The sequence below is a fragment of the Sorex araneus genome, chromosome 10, assembly GCF_027595985.1.
Source record: "Sorex araneus isolate mSorAra2 chromosome 10, mSorAra2.pri, whole genome shotgun sequence".
Taxonomy (NCBI): domain Eukaryota; kingdom Metazoa; phylum Chordata; class Mammalia; order Eulipotyphla; family Soricidae; genus Sorex; species Sorex araneus.
Window position 1 is genome coordinate 45086312 of NC_073311.1, and position 15203 is coordinate 45101514.

At 45.8% G+C, this 15203-nt stretch overlaps 1 protein-coding gene across 1 annotated transcript in view; it reads left to right on the forward strand.

Annotated features, from left to right (window-relative positions):
* Positions 1 to 15203, forward strand: part of STAB2 (stabilin 2) — a 159808-nt gene that overhangs the window by 39400 nt on the left and 105205 nt on the right. Inside the window, exons 10-16 of the mRNA XM_055118350.1 lie at positions 5185 to 5318; positions 6442 to 6524; positions 8825 to 8974; positions 11396 to 11539; positions 12454 to 12510; positions 13022 to 13147; positions 14714 to 14767. Of these exons, the coding sequence (XP_054974325.1) occupies positions 5185 to 5318; positions 6442 to 6524; positions 8825 to 8974; positions 11396 to 11539; positions 12454 to 12510; positions 13022 to 13147; positions 14714 to 14767 (748 nt within the window). The remainder of the gene's footprint in view (positions 1 to 5184; positions 5319 to 6441; positions 6525 to 8824; positions 8975 to 11395; positions 11540 to 12453; positions 12511 to 13021; positions 13148 to 14713; positions 14768 to 15203) is intronic.

Consider the following 15203-nt stretch of genomic DNA (forward strand, 5'->3'; position numbering starts at 1 on the left):
TGTTTATTAGCGGCTGACTGGGGGCTATCAAGTCACCAGTTCCCGGACAGAGGCTTCACCTGGTGCCACTGCAGTCTCCCTGTCAGTGACAGAGAGTGCCAAGGATGCCCCCCACCGTGCCGAGTGCTGGCCCATCAAGGACCTTGAGTCATGGAGTGATTCAACAGCGTCTCTGCTTCCAAAGCTTCCTCCTCTCTCTTGGGACGTTCATTTTATTCCTCTCCTAGCTGGGTCTCAAGCGTGTACATTTTCCCAGCTAGGTTTCATAAGCATCGTATCGCATGGGGCCAGTCAGCAGATCCGTACTCACTGTGGGCAGAGGGGAGAGAGCCGGAGTTCGAGTCCCAGCGCTTTCTCTCCCACTTTTGAAAAATAATTTTTAATTTAGTTAATTATTTTTAAAATAATTTTAATAATTTTAAATTTAATTTTTAATTTAATTTAAAATAATTGATTTAATTTAATTAGTTTGATTTAATTGATTTAATTTTTAATTTAAATAAAATAATTTTAATTTAATTAATTTTTAATTTAATTTAATTTAAAGAATTGTGACTAACAAGGGGCTGGAGTGATAGCACAGCGGGTAGGGCGCTTGCCTTGCATGCGGCCGACCCGGGTTCGATTCCCAGCATCCCATATGGTCCCCTGAGTACCGCCAGGGGTAATTCCTGAGTGCAGAGCCAGGAGTGACCCCTGCCATCGCCAGGTGTGACCCAAAAAGAAAAAAAAAAAAAAAAAAAAAGAATTGTGACTAACAAAGCTATTGACAGTTGAGTTTTGGCATAGGATATTTCAGCACCAATCCCACCGCCAGTGTCAATTCCCTCCACCAGTGTTTCCATACCCTCTCCCCATCCCCACCATCATCTCTGTCCATCACCTTGACGGGCACATTACAAGCTCAGTTGTTGCAGCTTAGATTTCGTGTTTCCAGTGTTGTTCGGGATATAGCTCTACCATTGTCCCCCTTCTACCTCCTCCCCTGTGAACCTCCTACCCCTGTCTACCCATTACTGCTCACTCTCTTCCTCTTCTTTGCTACCTTGATTTCTTTCCTTCTCTGTCCTTTTCCTCTCTAAACTCTGGGGTGATCTGGACACCTCACCCCCTCTACTACATTACATTCCCTCATCTGGTTATTCTGTGTACACAGACAAGGGAGATCTTCCAGGGTTTGTCTTTCTTCTGCTGGCTTATCTCTCTCAACATTGTCTCTTTCCTGGGCTGCTCAGAGTGGAGTCTCCCTCCAACACAGAGAAGGAGAATCCAGCCTCCTGCTGGGCTGTGATCAACATGAATTGATCTGGGGCACTGCACATAGGTGACACAGCATGCCATGTCTCCACATATATGTACACATAGTACATGAATTCCCACATGAATGTGCACATTCCATCTCCTCACATATATGCAACACAATCTCCCCATTTGCATATAAACATAGTAGCCACATCCCACATGCATGTGCAGGCAACATGCCATCTCCCTCATGTGTGTGCACATGTAATGCTTCATCTCCTCACATCTATGTGCATACAACAAGCCATATCCCCACATGTGTGCACACAGCATGCCATTTCCATCTCCCACATGCATGTGCACACAATGCTCCATCTCCTCAAGTGCAGATGCACACCACCTACTTACATGTATGTACATACAATATGCCATCTACCCACATATATGTTCACACAAGATTTCTTCTACCCAGATGCATGTGCACATAACATGCCATCTCCCCACATGTATTTGTACATGTAGTACTCATCTTCCCACACATATGCATACAGCATATCATCTCCTTACATGTATGTGCACACAATGTGTCATCCCCACATGCATGTGCACATCACGTTATCTCCCCACATGTGCACATACACCATCTTCCCACATATATGTACACAGAAACACTCCATCTCCTCACATGTAGGCACACACAACACAGCATCTTCTGACATGTATATGCATACAACATGCCATCTACCCATCTGTGTGTGCATGCAACATACTATCTCCCCACTATATGTGCAGTCAACATGCCATCTCCCTTCATGTGTGTGTACATGTAACAAATGTTTCCGTCACCTCCCACATGTATGTGCACACTATATGCTACCCCTTCACATGTATATGCACCTGTAATGCTTCATGTCCTCACATGTGTATGCATAACATGCCATCTCCCAACTTATACATACACACAAGGTTCATTTCCCCACATGCACACAGCATGCCATCTACCTACATGTGTATGCACACAACATGCCATCTCCCTGCATGTATGTGCACATGTAATAAAAGCTTCATCTACTCATGTGCATGTGTGTACAACAGGCCATATTTCAACATGCATATGTGCATAATATGCTAAGTCCCACATGTGTGTATAAAATACACCATGTCTCCATATGCATTTGTACATGCAGCACTCCATCTCCTCATTTGTATGCACTCATGACACACCATCTCCTCACATGCATGTGCCCACAACAGGCCATCTCCCCACATGTATATGCACATGCCTGCTACATCTCAGTGTGTAGCTGCACACAACACTGCATCTTCCCACATGTGTGGGCACACCACACGCCATCTTCACACATTCTCAAGCACCCTCAGGTGGGTAGTAGCAGGGATGAAGCTCTGGCTGAGAACAGCGGGTGGCTCCGTCAGTGTTGGCCAACCACTTTCTAGACTGGGAAATGCATCCTTCTTTGGTGATAGTTTCTCCCAGAACCTGCCTCCTTTTTCTCCAAGAATTAATTACTTCTCCTGTGTCTTGGAGCATCCTATTTAATCTTCTATGACGTTTCTTGGAACATAGGGAACATTCCTGAGCTATTCCTGAGCGTTCCTACTGCTATCTCCCAGGCCCTCCACACGAGCGCTGCTCTCAGCACCTCTGCTGCCACTGGTGTCAGCCTGCCGTCACCGTCCCTGGCATCTGCCGGGAACTGGGATTCTGCCATGCGTCATGTGTCTGGCACTGTGCTGGCTATTTGTCATGTACCTTTTCTACTTTATCAACAACCAGGTTTATTAACTCCATTTCATAGATGAGACTCAGGGGGGCTAAGTGACCTCACCATGTTGCTATAAATGATTTGATTTTAGAATGATTTGAAGAAATTATTCTTCTGCATGTGAGACATTACAATGGGAAGATGCCCACTGGAACTATTTTCACAGCCCTAATTCAAGATTCCTAGAATTAAGTAGGTTCTTAGTCAATTTTCTATTCAGTGATGAGGCACTGTCCTAGGTACTGGAAAACCTGAGGCAAAAGGTAGGATGGAGGTTTTTGGAGAGTTTCTCATCTCGAGCAGGGCCAAGGGTTTAATGGTTTCAATACAGGGGCCCTGTCAGGAGAGCTTGCTTCTGTCCAGTGTGGCTGAGACACACAGCCTGAGGAGAGAGAGCTTTCCATCTAAAGTAAAGGTCAAGTTTGCTGAGCATAGCAGGAAGGAGAGATAAGCAAGAACATCCTCCACTATTTGGGGGTGCATATGCCTGCCCTACCTAGCACCCGAACCTTATCATGGTGATGAAAGAAGCCCAGGAGATTTTAAAAGCACAGAAACACCAGGTTTCCCTTTTGGGGAAAACTCAAGCAGGGCAGCTGTGAAGGATTGATCACAGGGCAGGAAAACAGGGCAGAAAGACCAGTAAGGAAATATCAGAGCAGTGCAGGCAGGAAGTGATAAGGCTCTGACAGGACGGTTGAGTAACGCCGTTGCAAGTAGAACAATTTACCGTCCAACCCTATTTAGGAACACAGCTTGACTCAAGGGCTTTGGAGTCCTCTCCTGAGCAGCAGTCCCGTCCGTGGTCTAATATGACCACTGTCTCCCGGTCCCTCTTTTGAAACTTTCTTTCCCCTACCTGGTGTTTCCTTCTAGGCTTTTCTCCAGGATCCTGGTAAATGTCACTTCCTTACCACCCTGCCCATTTCAGCTAGGAAGAACAGTGGGAGTCCAGAGCTGGGATTCACTGGCTGTCATATGAATATTGTCAGGAATATTGCCACCTTAGAGGCATCGTGTTGGTATTTTCACTGGCCAAAGTGAACTATGAGCTTTGGGAATTGGCAAAAGCTGCACATCAGAACTTTCTCCACCCTTCTTCCAGAGATCTGGTTTTAAACATTTACCAGCACACCACTGCTAATGCGCTTCTTTAACTGCATCCCTGCACTCTATTTTTCCATCATGAGGCAAAAATATTGTAAGATGATTTCTAAGGTTTTTACTGTGTATTTATTCATTTAATTCGGTTAATACTTATCGTAGAACCATTCTTAAATCCCAACTGTGGACCAAAGTCCTGAGCTGGATCCTGGGGTTTCAACTATGAACTAATGTGCAGTTGGTCCTACCCTCATCTCCTCAGACTAGATAAGAAAGCAGACCTTAAGAAAGTTAAAATAGGGGCTGGAGTGAAAGCACAGTGGGTAAGCCATTTGCCTTGCACCAGGCCAACCCAGGTTTGGTCCTCAGCATCCCATATGGTCCTCTGAGCACCACCAGAAGGAATTTCTGAGGCAGAGTCAGGAGTAATCCCTGAGCATAGCTGGGTGTGACCTAAATAGCAAAAAAAAGTAAAAAAAAGGAAGGAGAAGAAGAAGAAAGAAAGTTAAGATAAATTATAACTGGGATTGATGCTACAGAAAATGGTCATGTGGTATCATGATATGGAAATCATACTAGAAAAAAAAACCCGATCTACGTTGGGGGTAGAAGGGTGGGAATGAGACAAGGAAGGAAGTTTTCCCTACCAAGACATCAGGGAAGAGATCTCAGCTGTAAAAGGGAATGTGTGAGTGAGAATCTTCTAAGTGCGCTGGTACACTGGCTCTTTGTGGGAGAGCTTATTTCAGAATTTATTTGGACCCAATGGTTCTGCGGTGGGATCTACAAATCTGCAGTTATAGTAAGAACCCAAGTGATTCCCCACGGTCTCTTGATCACACTTTGAAAACGTGCTGAGACTAACGGACGCTAAAGGGCCTGTTGTTTATGTCCACAAAATACTCAAACTATGTCATTTTTCTCTGCATCTCGCCCTCCTCCCCACACTGCGTTTCTGTGCATCGCTTCTCCCATCTGCCACGAGGGGGTTGGGCTGTGTGATCTCACGCGGGTGACTCCAGGCGCTCAGAATGTTTTCTCACCCTCTCTGTAGATGCACTTGCCGGAAAGGTTACGTGGGCGATGGCTCGAAGTGCCACGGAAACATCCTGGAGCGCCTCCAAGAACTCAACATTGAACCCGGTGGGAAATGGCAGGGCAAGCTGACAGCTTTCACCTCTCTCCTGGGTATGCAGCAACAAACTCCCTTTTCCAAGTTTCCCTGGATCCTCTGGGGCAGGGGCCTCTCCAAGACCTGGTCATTCAGAAAGCAGTGGGCAGACTCATCAAGAATGGTCTGTGAAGGGGCTGGAGAGCTAGTGTCGTGGGTAGGGAGCTGACCTTGCATGCAGCTGACCTGGATTTGATCCCTGGGGACTCCACACGGTTCCCTGAGCCACATTAGGGGCAATCTCTGAGCACAGAGCCAGAAATAATCCCTCGCACTGCATATGGTCCCATGATGACTGCCAGATGTGATTCCTGAGCACAGAGTCAGGAGTAAATCCTGAGCATGGCTGGCTATGGCCCAATAACCCCCAAAAATAACCAACAGCAGTAACAAAAAAAAATCCTCATCTAAAATTTACCACTAAAAGTAATTTCCCAGAAAGAATCAGAAAAGGAGGTGTCTCCCAAGGGTCATTGCCATCCTGGCCTGAGTCTTAGCCAACTGTCTGCCCAAATGCCCTTGTTGATGGCCCCAGGGTGTGTTGTACAAGGTTCCCCTAAGGACTGTTTGAATACCCAATGAGAGCAGATCGGGGTGACAGAATGTCCTTTGCATGTTGGGCCCTCATTGCTTCCCAGGACTAAGTCCAGTTGACCTCTCACACTCCCCATGTACACCCGCTGGTCTCCATTGCTTCCCATATATGGGAGCATGGGGTTCCCCTTCCCTGGGGAGGTAGGAAGAGAACCCACAGTCTAACTTGCATTGTCCTGTGTGAAATGAGAAGGCAGGGTGCTCTGATGGAAAACTCCTCAAACATTTCAAGACGGCAGCCTCAGCGCTTGAAACTGTGAACAGGCCTGAGTCTTTGCTCCCTTGAGCTCTGAACAACAGCTCTGGAAATTGGCTACGGGGCCAGGTATCTGAAAGAAAAACAGTGCTACATAGAACTTGTTGCGGGGTTTGGCGGCTGGGGGCTGTAACACCTTCAACAAGAGCTTCCCTGTTCACACAAGGCCTGCAAGAACAGAGCAGCTCTTATGGTTCTTGTGTCCAAAGGTAAACGGATCACAAGGTCCAGTGCCTGATTTGACTCTTCGCGTGCCACTCACTTACCTGCTTTTTATTTCCATTATTAAGAAAAAGTCTATTTCTGGCCACTCAGTAACCTGGGACCATTCACTGTGCTGTTGACCACAGACAAGGGACTGAAAGGCCTCAATGTAAGTATCTGAAATAATCTGACACTGCAGATGGGTGTAAGAACATTCCTTAGTGTGAAGGGGCTTCTGTTACTAAAAGTGGGAAACCTTTGTTAAAATGAAACCTATTTTCAGCACCTATCTCCCATCCCGAATAAGCCCACCAAGCATCATTTACTTGGTGGTCCCTTCTCTATCTGAGCAGCCTTTTCCCCCAGCATGTGAGGCCAGCTTCCAAGCCATGGAGCAATCTTCCTGGTCCTTATCTCTACTGTCCTTGGATATTAGTCTCCCATTCTATTACTTTTATATTCCACAAATGAGTGCAGTCCGTCTATGACTGTCCCTCTATTTCTGACTCATTTCACTTAGCATGATACTCTCCATGTCGATCCACATATGCAAATTTCATGACTTCATCTTTTCTAACAGCTGCATAGTATTCCATTGTGTAGATGTACCAGAGTTTCTTTAACCAGTCACCTGTTCTCGGGCACTCGGGTTTTTTCTCGATTCTGGCTATTGTAAAGAGTGCTGCAATAAACATACCCATGCAGATGTCATTTCTACTATACTTTTTTGCATCTCTGGGATATATTCCCAGGAGTGGTATTGCTCGGTCAAATGGGAGCTCAGTTTCTAATTTTTTGAGAAACATCCATATTGTTTTTCAAAAGGGCTGAACCAGTCGGGATGGGAGATGCATGCTGAAAGTAGACTACAGACCAAACGTGATGGCCACTTAATACCTGTATCATAGGCTATAACACCCCAAAGGAGAGAAAGAGTAGAAGGGAATGTGCCTGCCACAGAGGCGGGGGTGGAGGAGGTGAGGTGGGGGTGGTGGGATGGGAGGGATACTGGGATCATTGCTGGTGGAGAATGGGCACTGGTGGAGGGATGGGTACTTGATTATTGTATGACTGAAACATAAGCACAAAAGTTTGTAAGTCTGTAGCTGTACCTCACGGTGACTCATTAAAAAAATTAAAATAATTTTTAAAAAATGAAACCTATTGATACAGGTGGGGAATTAGCGATAAATCCTTTTTAACCTAATGGATTATCACCCAGTGAAGGTACTTTTGTGTCCAGCAAGCCCATTCCAACTGCCCTACCAGACCCCCTGATGACCCCAGCCAGGTCTTATATCTGCAGGGCTGGTTGTGAAGGATCAGTATCACAGTCTGGGGATGAATAAGATTTGCATACTGCAAACCTGCTTACTTGCCACCCTATGAATTAAATACTGTGTGAGGGAGGCCCATGTTTCTTTTAAAATAAACATGAAGAGTAGCAGAGGGAAGGTCCTCAGAAAAGGCCACTTCTCCCGTGTACACAACTGCCCTCAGGCCTGGTGCCGCGGGAACAGAGGGGAGAATGGCCGAGGAGGGGTCTGCGGTGAGGGATCGGTGACATTTGTGGCTTCATGTAGACACAGATGTAACAGTTTGTGCAGAATTGCTTTATCCCCACCCAGAATATTTCGTGATAATAATCTTTGCTGCAGTAAACTTAAAAAAAGAGTAAATTTCAGACTCTTACCCGAATTTGACACTGCCGTAAATGTGCCAGAGTGGCCTCATTACTAATCCGCAGACACCCTCCCAACATCCCTGCTGAGGTTCAAGGGCAGGGACAAGTAAGCCAATAGTGAAAGTTGGGCACTTCGCTTTTGGTTTCTGTTTAGAATATGGACACATTTACACAATTAATAGACTGTAGGGGTTGGCTGTTGTCTGTAGTACTGACAGAATGTGGCCTTGTTTAAGGTATTTCTGAAATCCTTATGTTAATATCCAAAATCTCTGTCTGTCTGTCTGTCTGTCTGTCTGTCTGTCTGTCTGTCTGTCTGTCTCTCTCTCTCTCTCTCTCTCTCTCTCTCTCTCTCTCTCTCTCTCTCTCTCTCTCTCTCTCTCTCTCTCTTCTCCAACCCCTCTCCTCCCACTCTGTCTTTTCATGCAAGTTCTTATTTCATTTGGGGTTCCAAATGCTTCCTTAGGTGGCCACATCTTCCTCTGTCACCCCCACCCCCAGTTCCAGCTGTTCCCCCTTCCTCTTTCTTGGTACCGCCGACACCCACTCTCCCCGTGGCACCGACCCACCCCCCACCTTGGTGCTGGAGCACCACTCTCGGTTAGAGGGTCCTCTCCACACCTTACTCCCTGAAAGTCAATCCAAGGGCAGCGGTGCTCAGGGCCTGGCCGCTGTATCTGAAAGGGCCACACTTTGAGACCGAGCATGTCAGTGAATGGATCAGAAAGCTCATGGCTCCGTCAAATACCTGTGGCAGCTGGAGGATGTGACTCTCTCTTTCCCAGGTAAAAGAACTTTCCATGGATACTCAGGACGCCCAGTACTTTGTGAAACTCCACATCATTGCTGGGCAAATGAGCTCTGAGCAGATGAAGAACACAAACATTTTCTACACCTTGACGGGGAAGGCGGGAGATATCTTCCATGATGAGAGGGTAAGGCTCTCTCAGATGCTCACGCCCAGTGTGAGCCTGTCCCTCGGTCTATGCCACACCGCTCTCCATTTGTTTGGGAACACGTCTCTCTTGGGCCAAAGGCCTTCTCATTGTAGGAAGAAGAGGAGAACAACACCAGAGTTCAGGAAGGTGGGGGTGCACTGTGTCTGGAAGAGGGTTTTAGGGTTTGCCCGGATCTGACTGTCAAGGCAGTCAGCCTGCAGTGGCCAACAGGACAAAGAAAACTTGCAGGAAACCTGTTTCCTGGAAGCATCAGCGTTCCTCTTACAAAAGGAAACAGGTTATATGTGTTTTCGATTATAGGGTTAATCCAGGCTCTCCATCTCTCCTAATGCCAGTTGTTCTGCTCTGGTTTTCATTTGTTTGTTTGATTGAATTTTGGCTTTTCATGGGCCACACCTAACAATGCTCGGGGTCCACTCCTCACCCTGAGATCAGAAATCACTCTTGTTGGTACCCAGGGAACAATAATGGGGTGCCAGGGATCAAACCCAGATGGGCTGCGGTCAAGGCAAGCATCTTACCCTCTGTACTATCACTCCAGCCCCTCTGCTCTGTCTTTTAAATCAAGCTGCCCTCCTCCCCTTTCGCAAATAATCATTATTATAAATAAGTTTATGAGAGCCAGAGGGCAAGTGTGTGTCATGGCCTGTTCTGACACCTTCAAATATCAAAAATTCATAGATTATTGAGAATCTACTTTGTTCAAGATACTGGAGGAAACCTACATTTAGTGTTATATGTGATACTTATATTGATAGATTAAAATAAAGAAAGGGGGGAAAAAGGGCCACAGCTGGTAAGGAGCTAACCTTGCACAAGGCAGACACCAGTTTGATCCCTGGTACCACGTATGGTTTCCTGAGTCCCACCAGGAGTGATCCCTGAGTACAGAGCCAAGAGTAAGACAGGAGCACCTCGAAGTGACCTAAAAAAGGAAGGGAAGGAGAGCCAAAAAAAAGATAGTACAGTGTGTAGGGTTCTTGCCTTGGGGGCAGCCAACCCAGGTTCAATCCCTGGTGTCCCATATGGTCCCCTGAGCCTGTCAGCAGTGATACCTGAGTGCAGAGCCAGGAGTAACCCCTGAACACCTTGCTTGTGTACCCCCTCTCTCCCACCCACAAAAGGAGAGAGACTCAAAGGAAAATGTGACATCCTTTATCATTTAATAGTCTTGCCCTTTGGGAATCAGCAGGTCATTGAGGATGACTTATATTATTTTATCTCACTTATATTATTCATATCCCAAATACAGTAGCAGATATATACATACCTCTCAGAGAGCCCGGCAAGCTACCGAGAGTATCCTGCACACACAAGCAGAGCCTGGCAAGCTACCCAAGGCGTATTCGAGATGCCAAAAACAGTAATGATAGGTCTCATTCTCCTGACCCTGGAAGAGCCTCCAGTCGTTGGGAAAGACAAGTAAGGAGAGGCTGCTAAAATCTCAGAGCTGAGTGTAATAGAGACATTACTGGTGCCCGCTCGAGTAAATCAACGAACAATGGATGACAGTGATACAGTGATACTTATAGCATCTCATCTGATTCAAATATAAAATCTGTGACATTCACCAAGCATATGCTATATCATCTCATGTTTGATAAAGTGCCTTATCCAAGATCAAACAGTCATCATCATCATCATCATCATCATCATCATCATCCTGTTGATCCTCAAATTTCTCCAGCGGTCTCAGTAATGTCTCCATTTGTCCAAAGCCTGAGATTTTAGAAGCCTCTCTCTTCTCATCCTTCCAACGATGCCAAATTGGAGGCTCTTTCAGGGTCAGAGGAATGAGATCTAGCTTGTTACTGGTTTTGGCATATTAATACACCATGGGGACCTTGCCAGGCTCTCCCATGTGGGCAGGAAACTCCCAGTAGTTTGCCAGGTTCTCCCAGAGGAAGCGCAAAGCGGCCATGTGCTTCCAGGAGCTTACTTTTAAGTCTCTGGATGCTGGCCATTGACAGGATTACACGGCACCAGGGGCAGTCCCTGGGTGTGACCACCTAGCTACTGGGAAATGGGAAATCTGGACGGAGGAGGCCCAGTCCCGATCCGAGCAGCCTTGGAGGTCTCAGCCCTGGGTCCCACACACCTGGGTTCCTCTGCCGGTACCTTCACACCTGAGGCTTGTCCGAACACGTGGAGAGGGACCTTGAGCATGGCTGTGGCTAGGCTCCGGAGGTCTTTGGCCGCCGGGAGTTCTGCTCGGGGTGGGGAGGGAAGCTGGAGCTTTTCCCCTCTGAGGAGGCCCCAGGGAAGACAGCCAGGCACACAGGCAAGAAACTCTCAAACAGTCATAAATGGTAAAATCAAGGACTTGGGATTTCTAATACAGTGACTTTTTCTAAGACCCTACATTAATTTAACTTAATTTTTTCCTTGGTGTTTCAGGACAATCTACTGAAGCTTAAACTCCTTGGAGGAAAAAAGAGAGTAAAAATTATACAGTCAGATATAATTGCCTCCAATGGGCTCTTGCACATCCTTGACAGAGCCATGGACAACCTGGAACCCTCTTTCATGAGCAATACCGAGGTGAGATATTTCAGATAAAGTTGGGTCAACCCATACCTTTTTATTCCCTGGAGACTTAGATCCAAGAAGAAAATGTATGCCAGCATTACGAATGTGTCCTTCACTTGTACTAATCATGGTTTTACTAGCCAACTGTAGGGAAGATAAGATCATTTGTTGATTTTCAGTAGAATTCTGAGTGCCTCTGCTGAATGAAGGCAAGCATTAGCTGTTGGAAAATCCTCACAGCGGGTAGGGCGTTTGCCTTGTACGCAGCCCACCCGGGTTCAATTCCCAGCATTCCATATGGTCCCCCGAGCACAGCCAGCAGTAATTCCTGAGTGCATGAGCAAGGAGTAACCCCTGTGCATCGCCGGGTGTGACCCAAAAAAGCAAAACAAAAAGGAAAATCTTGATTTTTTCCTCTTTTAGGCTACATGTCACAATTCAGTCTAACAACCAGTTATAAGGAAAAATTATTATACATGTTTTATAGAGCAGGGAAATTATACCCTGTGGTAAAACTTAACTCTTCTGACCTATTTAATGATGAATAAAAGTAATGTAAAAAAAAAACAGACACTTTGGGGCCGAAGAGATAGTACAGTGGGTAGTGTGCTTGCCTTGCATGCAGCTGACCCAGGTTTGATCCCCAGCATCTCATATGGTCCTCTGAGTCCACAAAAAGTGATTCCTGTGTGCAGAGCCAGGAATAACCCTAACCACTCTTAGTGCGGCCCCAAAAACCAAAATAATCTCTATAAGTTATAATTAGTATTACAGTAATAATATGAAATTCTTCCATGATGCATTACAGTCAAATAGACCCTCTGTATCACACATATTTTGACCTAAATTAGCTTTTTAGTATTAATAGATGTATTTCCTAAACCTCCTTATTTTTAAATGATTTTAAAGCAACTGTCTCCTTTTAGCAAACCATAATGACAATGCTACAACCAAGATATAGCAAGTTCAGATCTTTCCTGGAGGTATGTATTTCCCATGAATTTTTAAAATATGTTTACGTCCAACTCTTTGTAAAATTAGTGAGGGCAACAATGATAAATACAGCTGACTTGAGCAACCTAAGGACTAAGAACACCAGCCCTGAACAGTTAAAAATCTTTTTTATTACTTTGCATTGCCCCAGATCTTACCTACTAGACTCTCTGTTGACTGGTAGTCTTACTGTTAATATAAAGTAATTCAAATGGTGTGTATGTTGTATAAATTACATGCAGCATTCTTGCAGTAAAGTAGACCAGAGAAAAAGTTACTAATAAATTTTCAAATTATTTATCGTAAAGATCGTTATCCTTGCCATCTTCCTGTTGACTAGACAAAGGAGGCGAGAGTAGAGAATAAATTGAAAAAAAATTCCCATATAAGTGAATCCAGGCAGCTCAAAATGATGTTGTTCAAGTCAGTTGTATTTGCTAAGCAAGCACTTTGACTCTCTGAGATAGACTGTAAATATAAAATTTCATTTCTCAAATGCAGAAAACCAACATGGGACAGGCCTTAGAGGAAGGTGGGGCTGGAGAACCTTATACCATTTTTGTCCCAAGGAATGAAGCCTTGGATGCCATGAAACCCGACACTCTCAATTACCTTCTTTCTCCAAAGGTACTGTATTCCACTTCCTCTGATGGTGTCAGGCCAGTATCACTGTGTGATCAGTACCAGTCTGCGTCGCACAGGCTTTCTGTTCCATTAGGATGGCCACTAGGTGGCGCTCCAGTAACCACCCCTACTTCCATGGCTAAGCATTCCTCATGGATCCATCACAGTTCTCTGAACTAAGCCTGGTATAGCTTCATCTCCTCTATAGACTTCCAAGGAACTAGAGCCCATCGATCAGGTTGGGCATCTGAGCAGGGGGAGGGCTATCTGTAGCTATGCGACAGTAGGTCTAAATGCTAGGTTTGATTTGGCTTGGCTCTTCTCACATTTCTCAAAAGCAAAGTAAATGTGTTAAAAACGCTCTTACTTCTAAAAGAACTGAGAAAATGAAATATTAACTCAATGGTTCTGGGTCAGGTCTAAGAAAAATTTAAAAGAAATGAATGCTGGGTCTGGAGCAATAATACAGTAGGTAGGGCATTTGCCTTGCACAAAGCTGACCCAGGTTCCATTCCCAGCATCCCATATGGTCCCCCGAGCACCACCAGGAGTAATTACTGAGTGCAAAGCCAGAAGTAACCCCTGTGCATCGCCAAGTGTGACTCGGAATGAAAAAAACAAAAGAGAGAGAAATGAATGTTATTTTTAAGATATTCCAGGATTTCCTGTTGCTTTCAACTCTATTTTCATATCCCTGAGCACAAAGCCAGGAGTAATCCCTTCTACCTCCTTTCTATATGCAAACAGAAAACGCCCCCCCAATTACCATTGAGACCACACACACACACACACACACACACACACACACACACTCCTTAGAGCACATACCTTAACTTAAAATTCTAATTGGTTAAAAATTGCTAATTCTCCCCTGAGCCTGGGATGAGTCATACTCTTTTGGTGGAGGTGGGGGTTGAAGAAGAATCTTGTTTTAAAATACAGCTATCCAGGGCCAGAGCTACAGTACAGCAGGCGGGATCCTTGACTTGCATGCGGCCAACCCAGGCCATCTCCAGCACCCCTAAAGGTCCCCTGAGCTCACTGGGAGTGACCCCTGAGCACAGAGCCAGTAGTAAGCCCTGAGCATCACAGGGAAAGCCTTCCTTCAAAAAAATATTGCTACTGGGAGCTAAAGAGATAGCACAGCATGTAGGGCACTTGCCTTGTAGAACCTGATTTGGGTTCTATCTTCGGCGTCCCATATGGTCCCCTGAGCTCCGCTAGGAGTGATTCCTGTGGCAGAGCCAGGCTTACTCCTGGCAGTTATCTGCAACATCGTAAAGTAGGACCCCACAAAGCCCACAAAACTGGAGCCATCCTTACCTCTCACAGTTTGGAGAGGAGACCCTGTCACATGTGTCTAGAGTTTCCAGAACAGCTCTGGCAGGAGGCACCAATCAGAGGCAAGGTTGCCGCGGCGGGAGGCAGCTGTCTCACTCTGGAACTCCCAGTGAAGAGATCATTGCTTTCTCTTGACTAGTTGTCCAACGTCATTTGAGGTGGTTCCCACAAGAGGAGGAGAGATGTCCTTTCCTTCTGGACTAAAGAATTGTTTTGATTCCTTTGCAGGGATCTCGGAAGCTTCTGGAACTCGTCAGATACCACATTGTCCCATTTACCCAGGTTGGCCCTGCTCATCCCATCCTGTTTTCTTTCTGCTATTGATGCTATATAATATATATATTGATGCTATATAATATAATAATCGTATATAACGATTTAGGTCTAACACTGCATACCTTTAGTCGTTTAAAAAGAAGGGAGGTGGGGCTGGAGCGATAGCACAGCAGGTAGAACATTTGCCTTGCATGCCGCCAACCCGGGTTTGATTCCCAGCATCCCATATGGTCCCCCAAGCACCACCAGGAGTAATTCCTGAGTGCCAAGCCAGGAGTAACCCCTGAGCAACTCCAGGTGTGACCCAAATAGCAAAAAAAAAAAAAAAAAAAGGCGGAGGGGGGGGCGGGAGGGAGTCGAAATGATAGTACCGTGGGTAGGGTGCTTACCTTGCACACAGCCAGCCAGGGTTCAATCCCTGAAACCCCACAGGGTCCCTGAA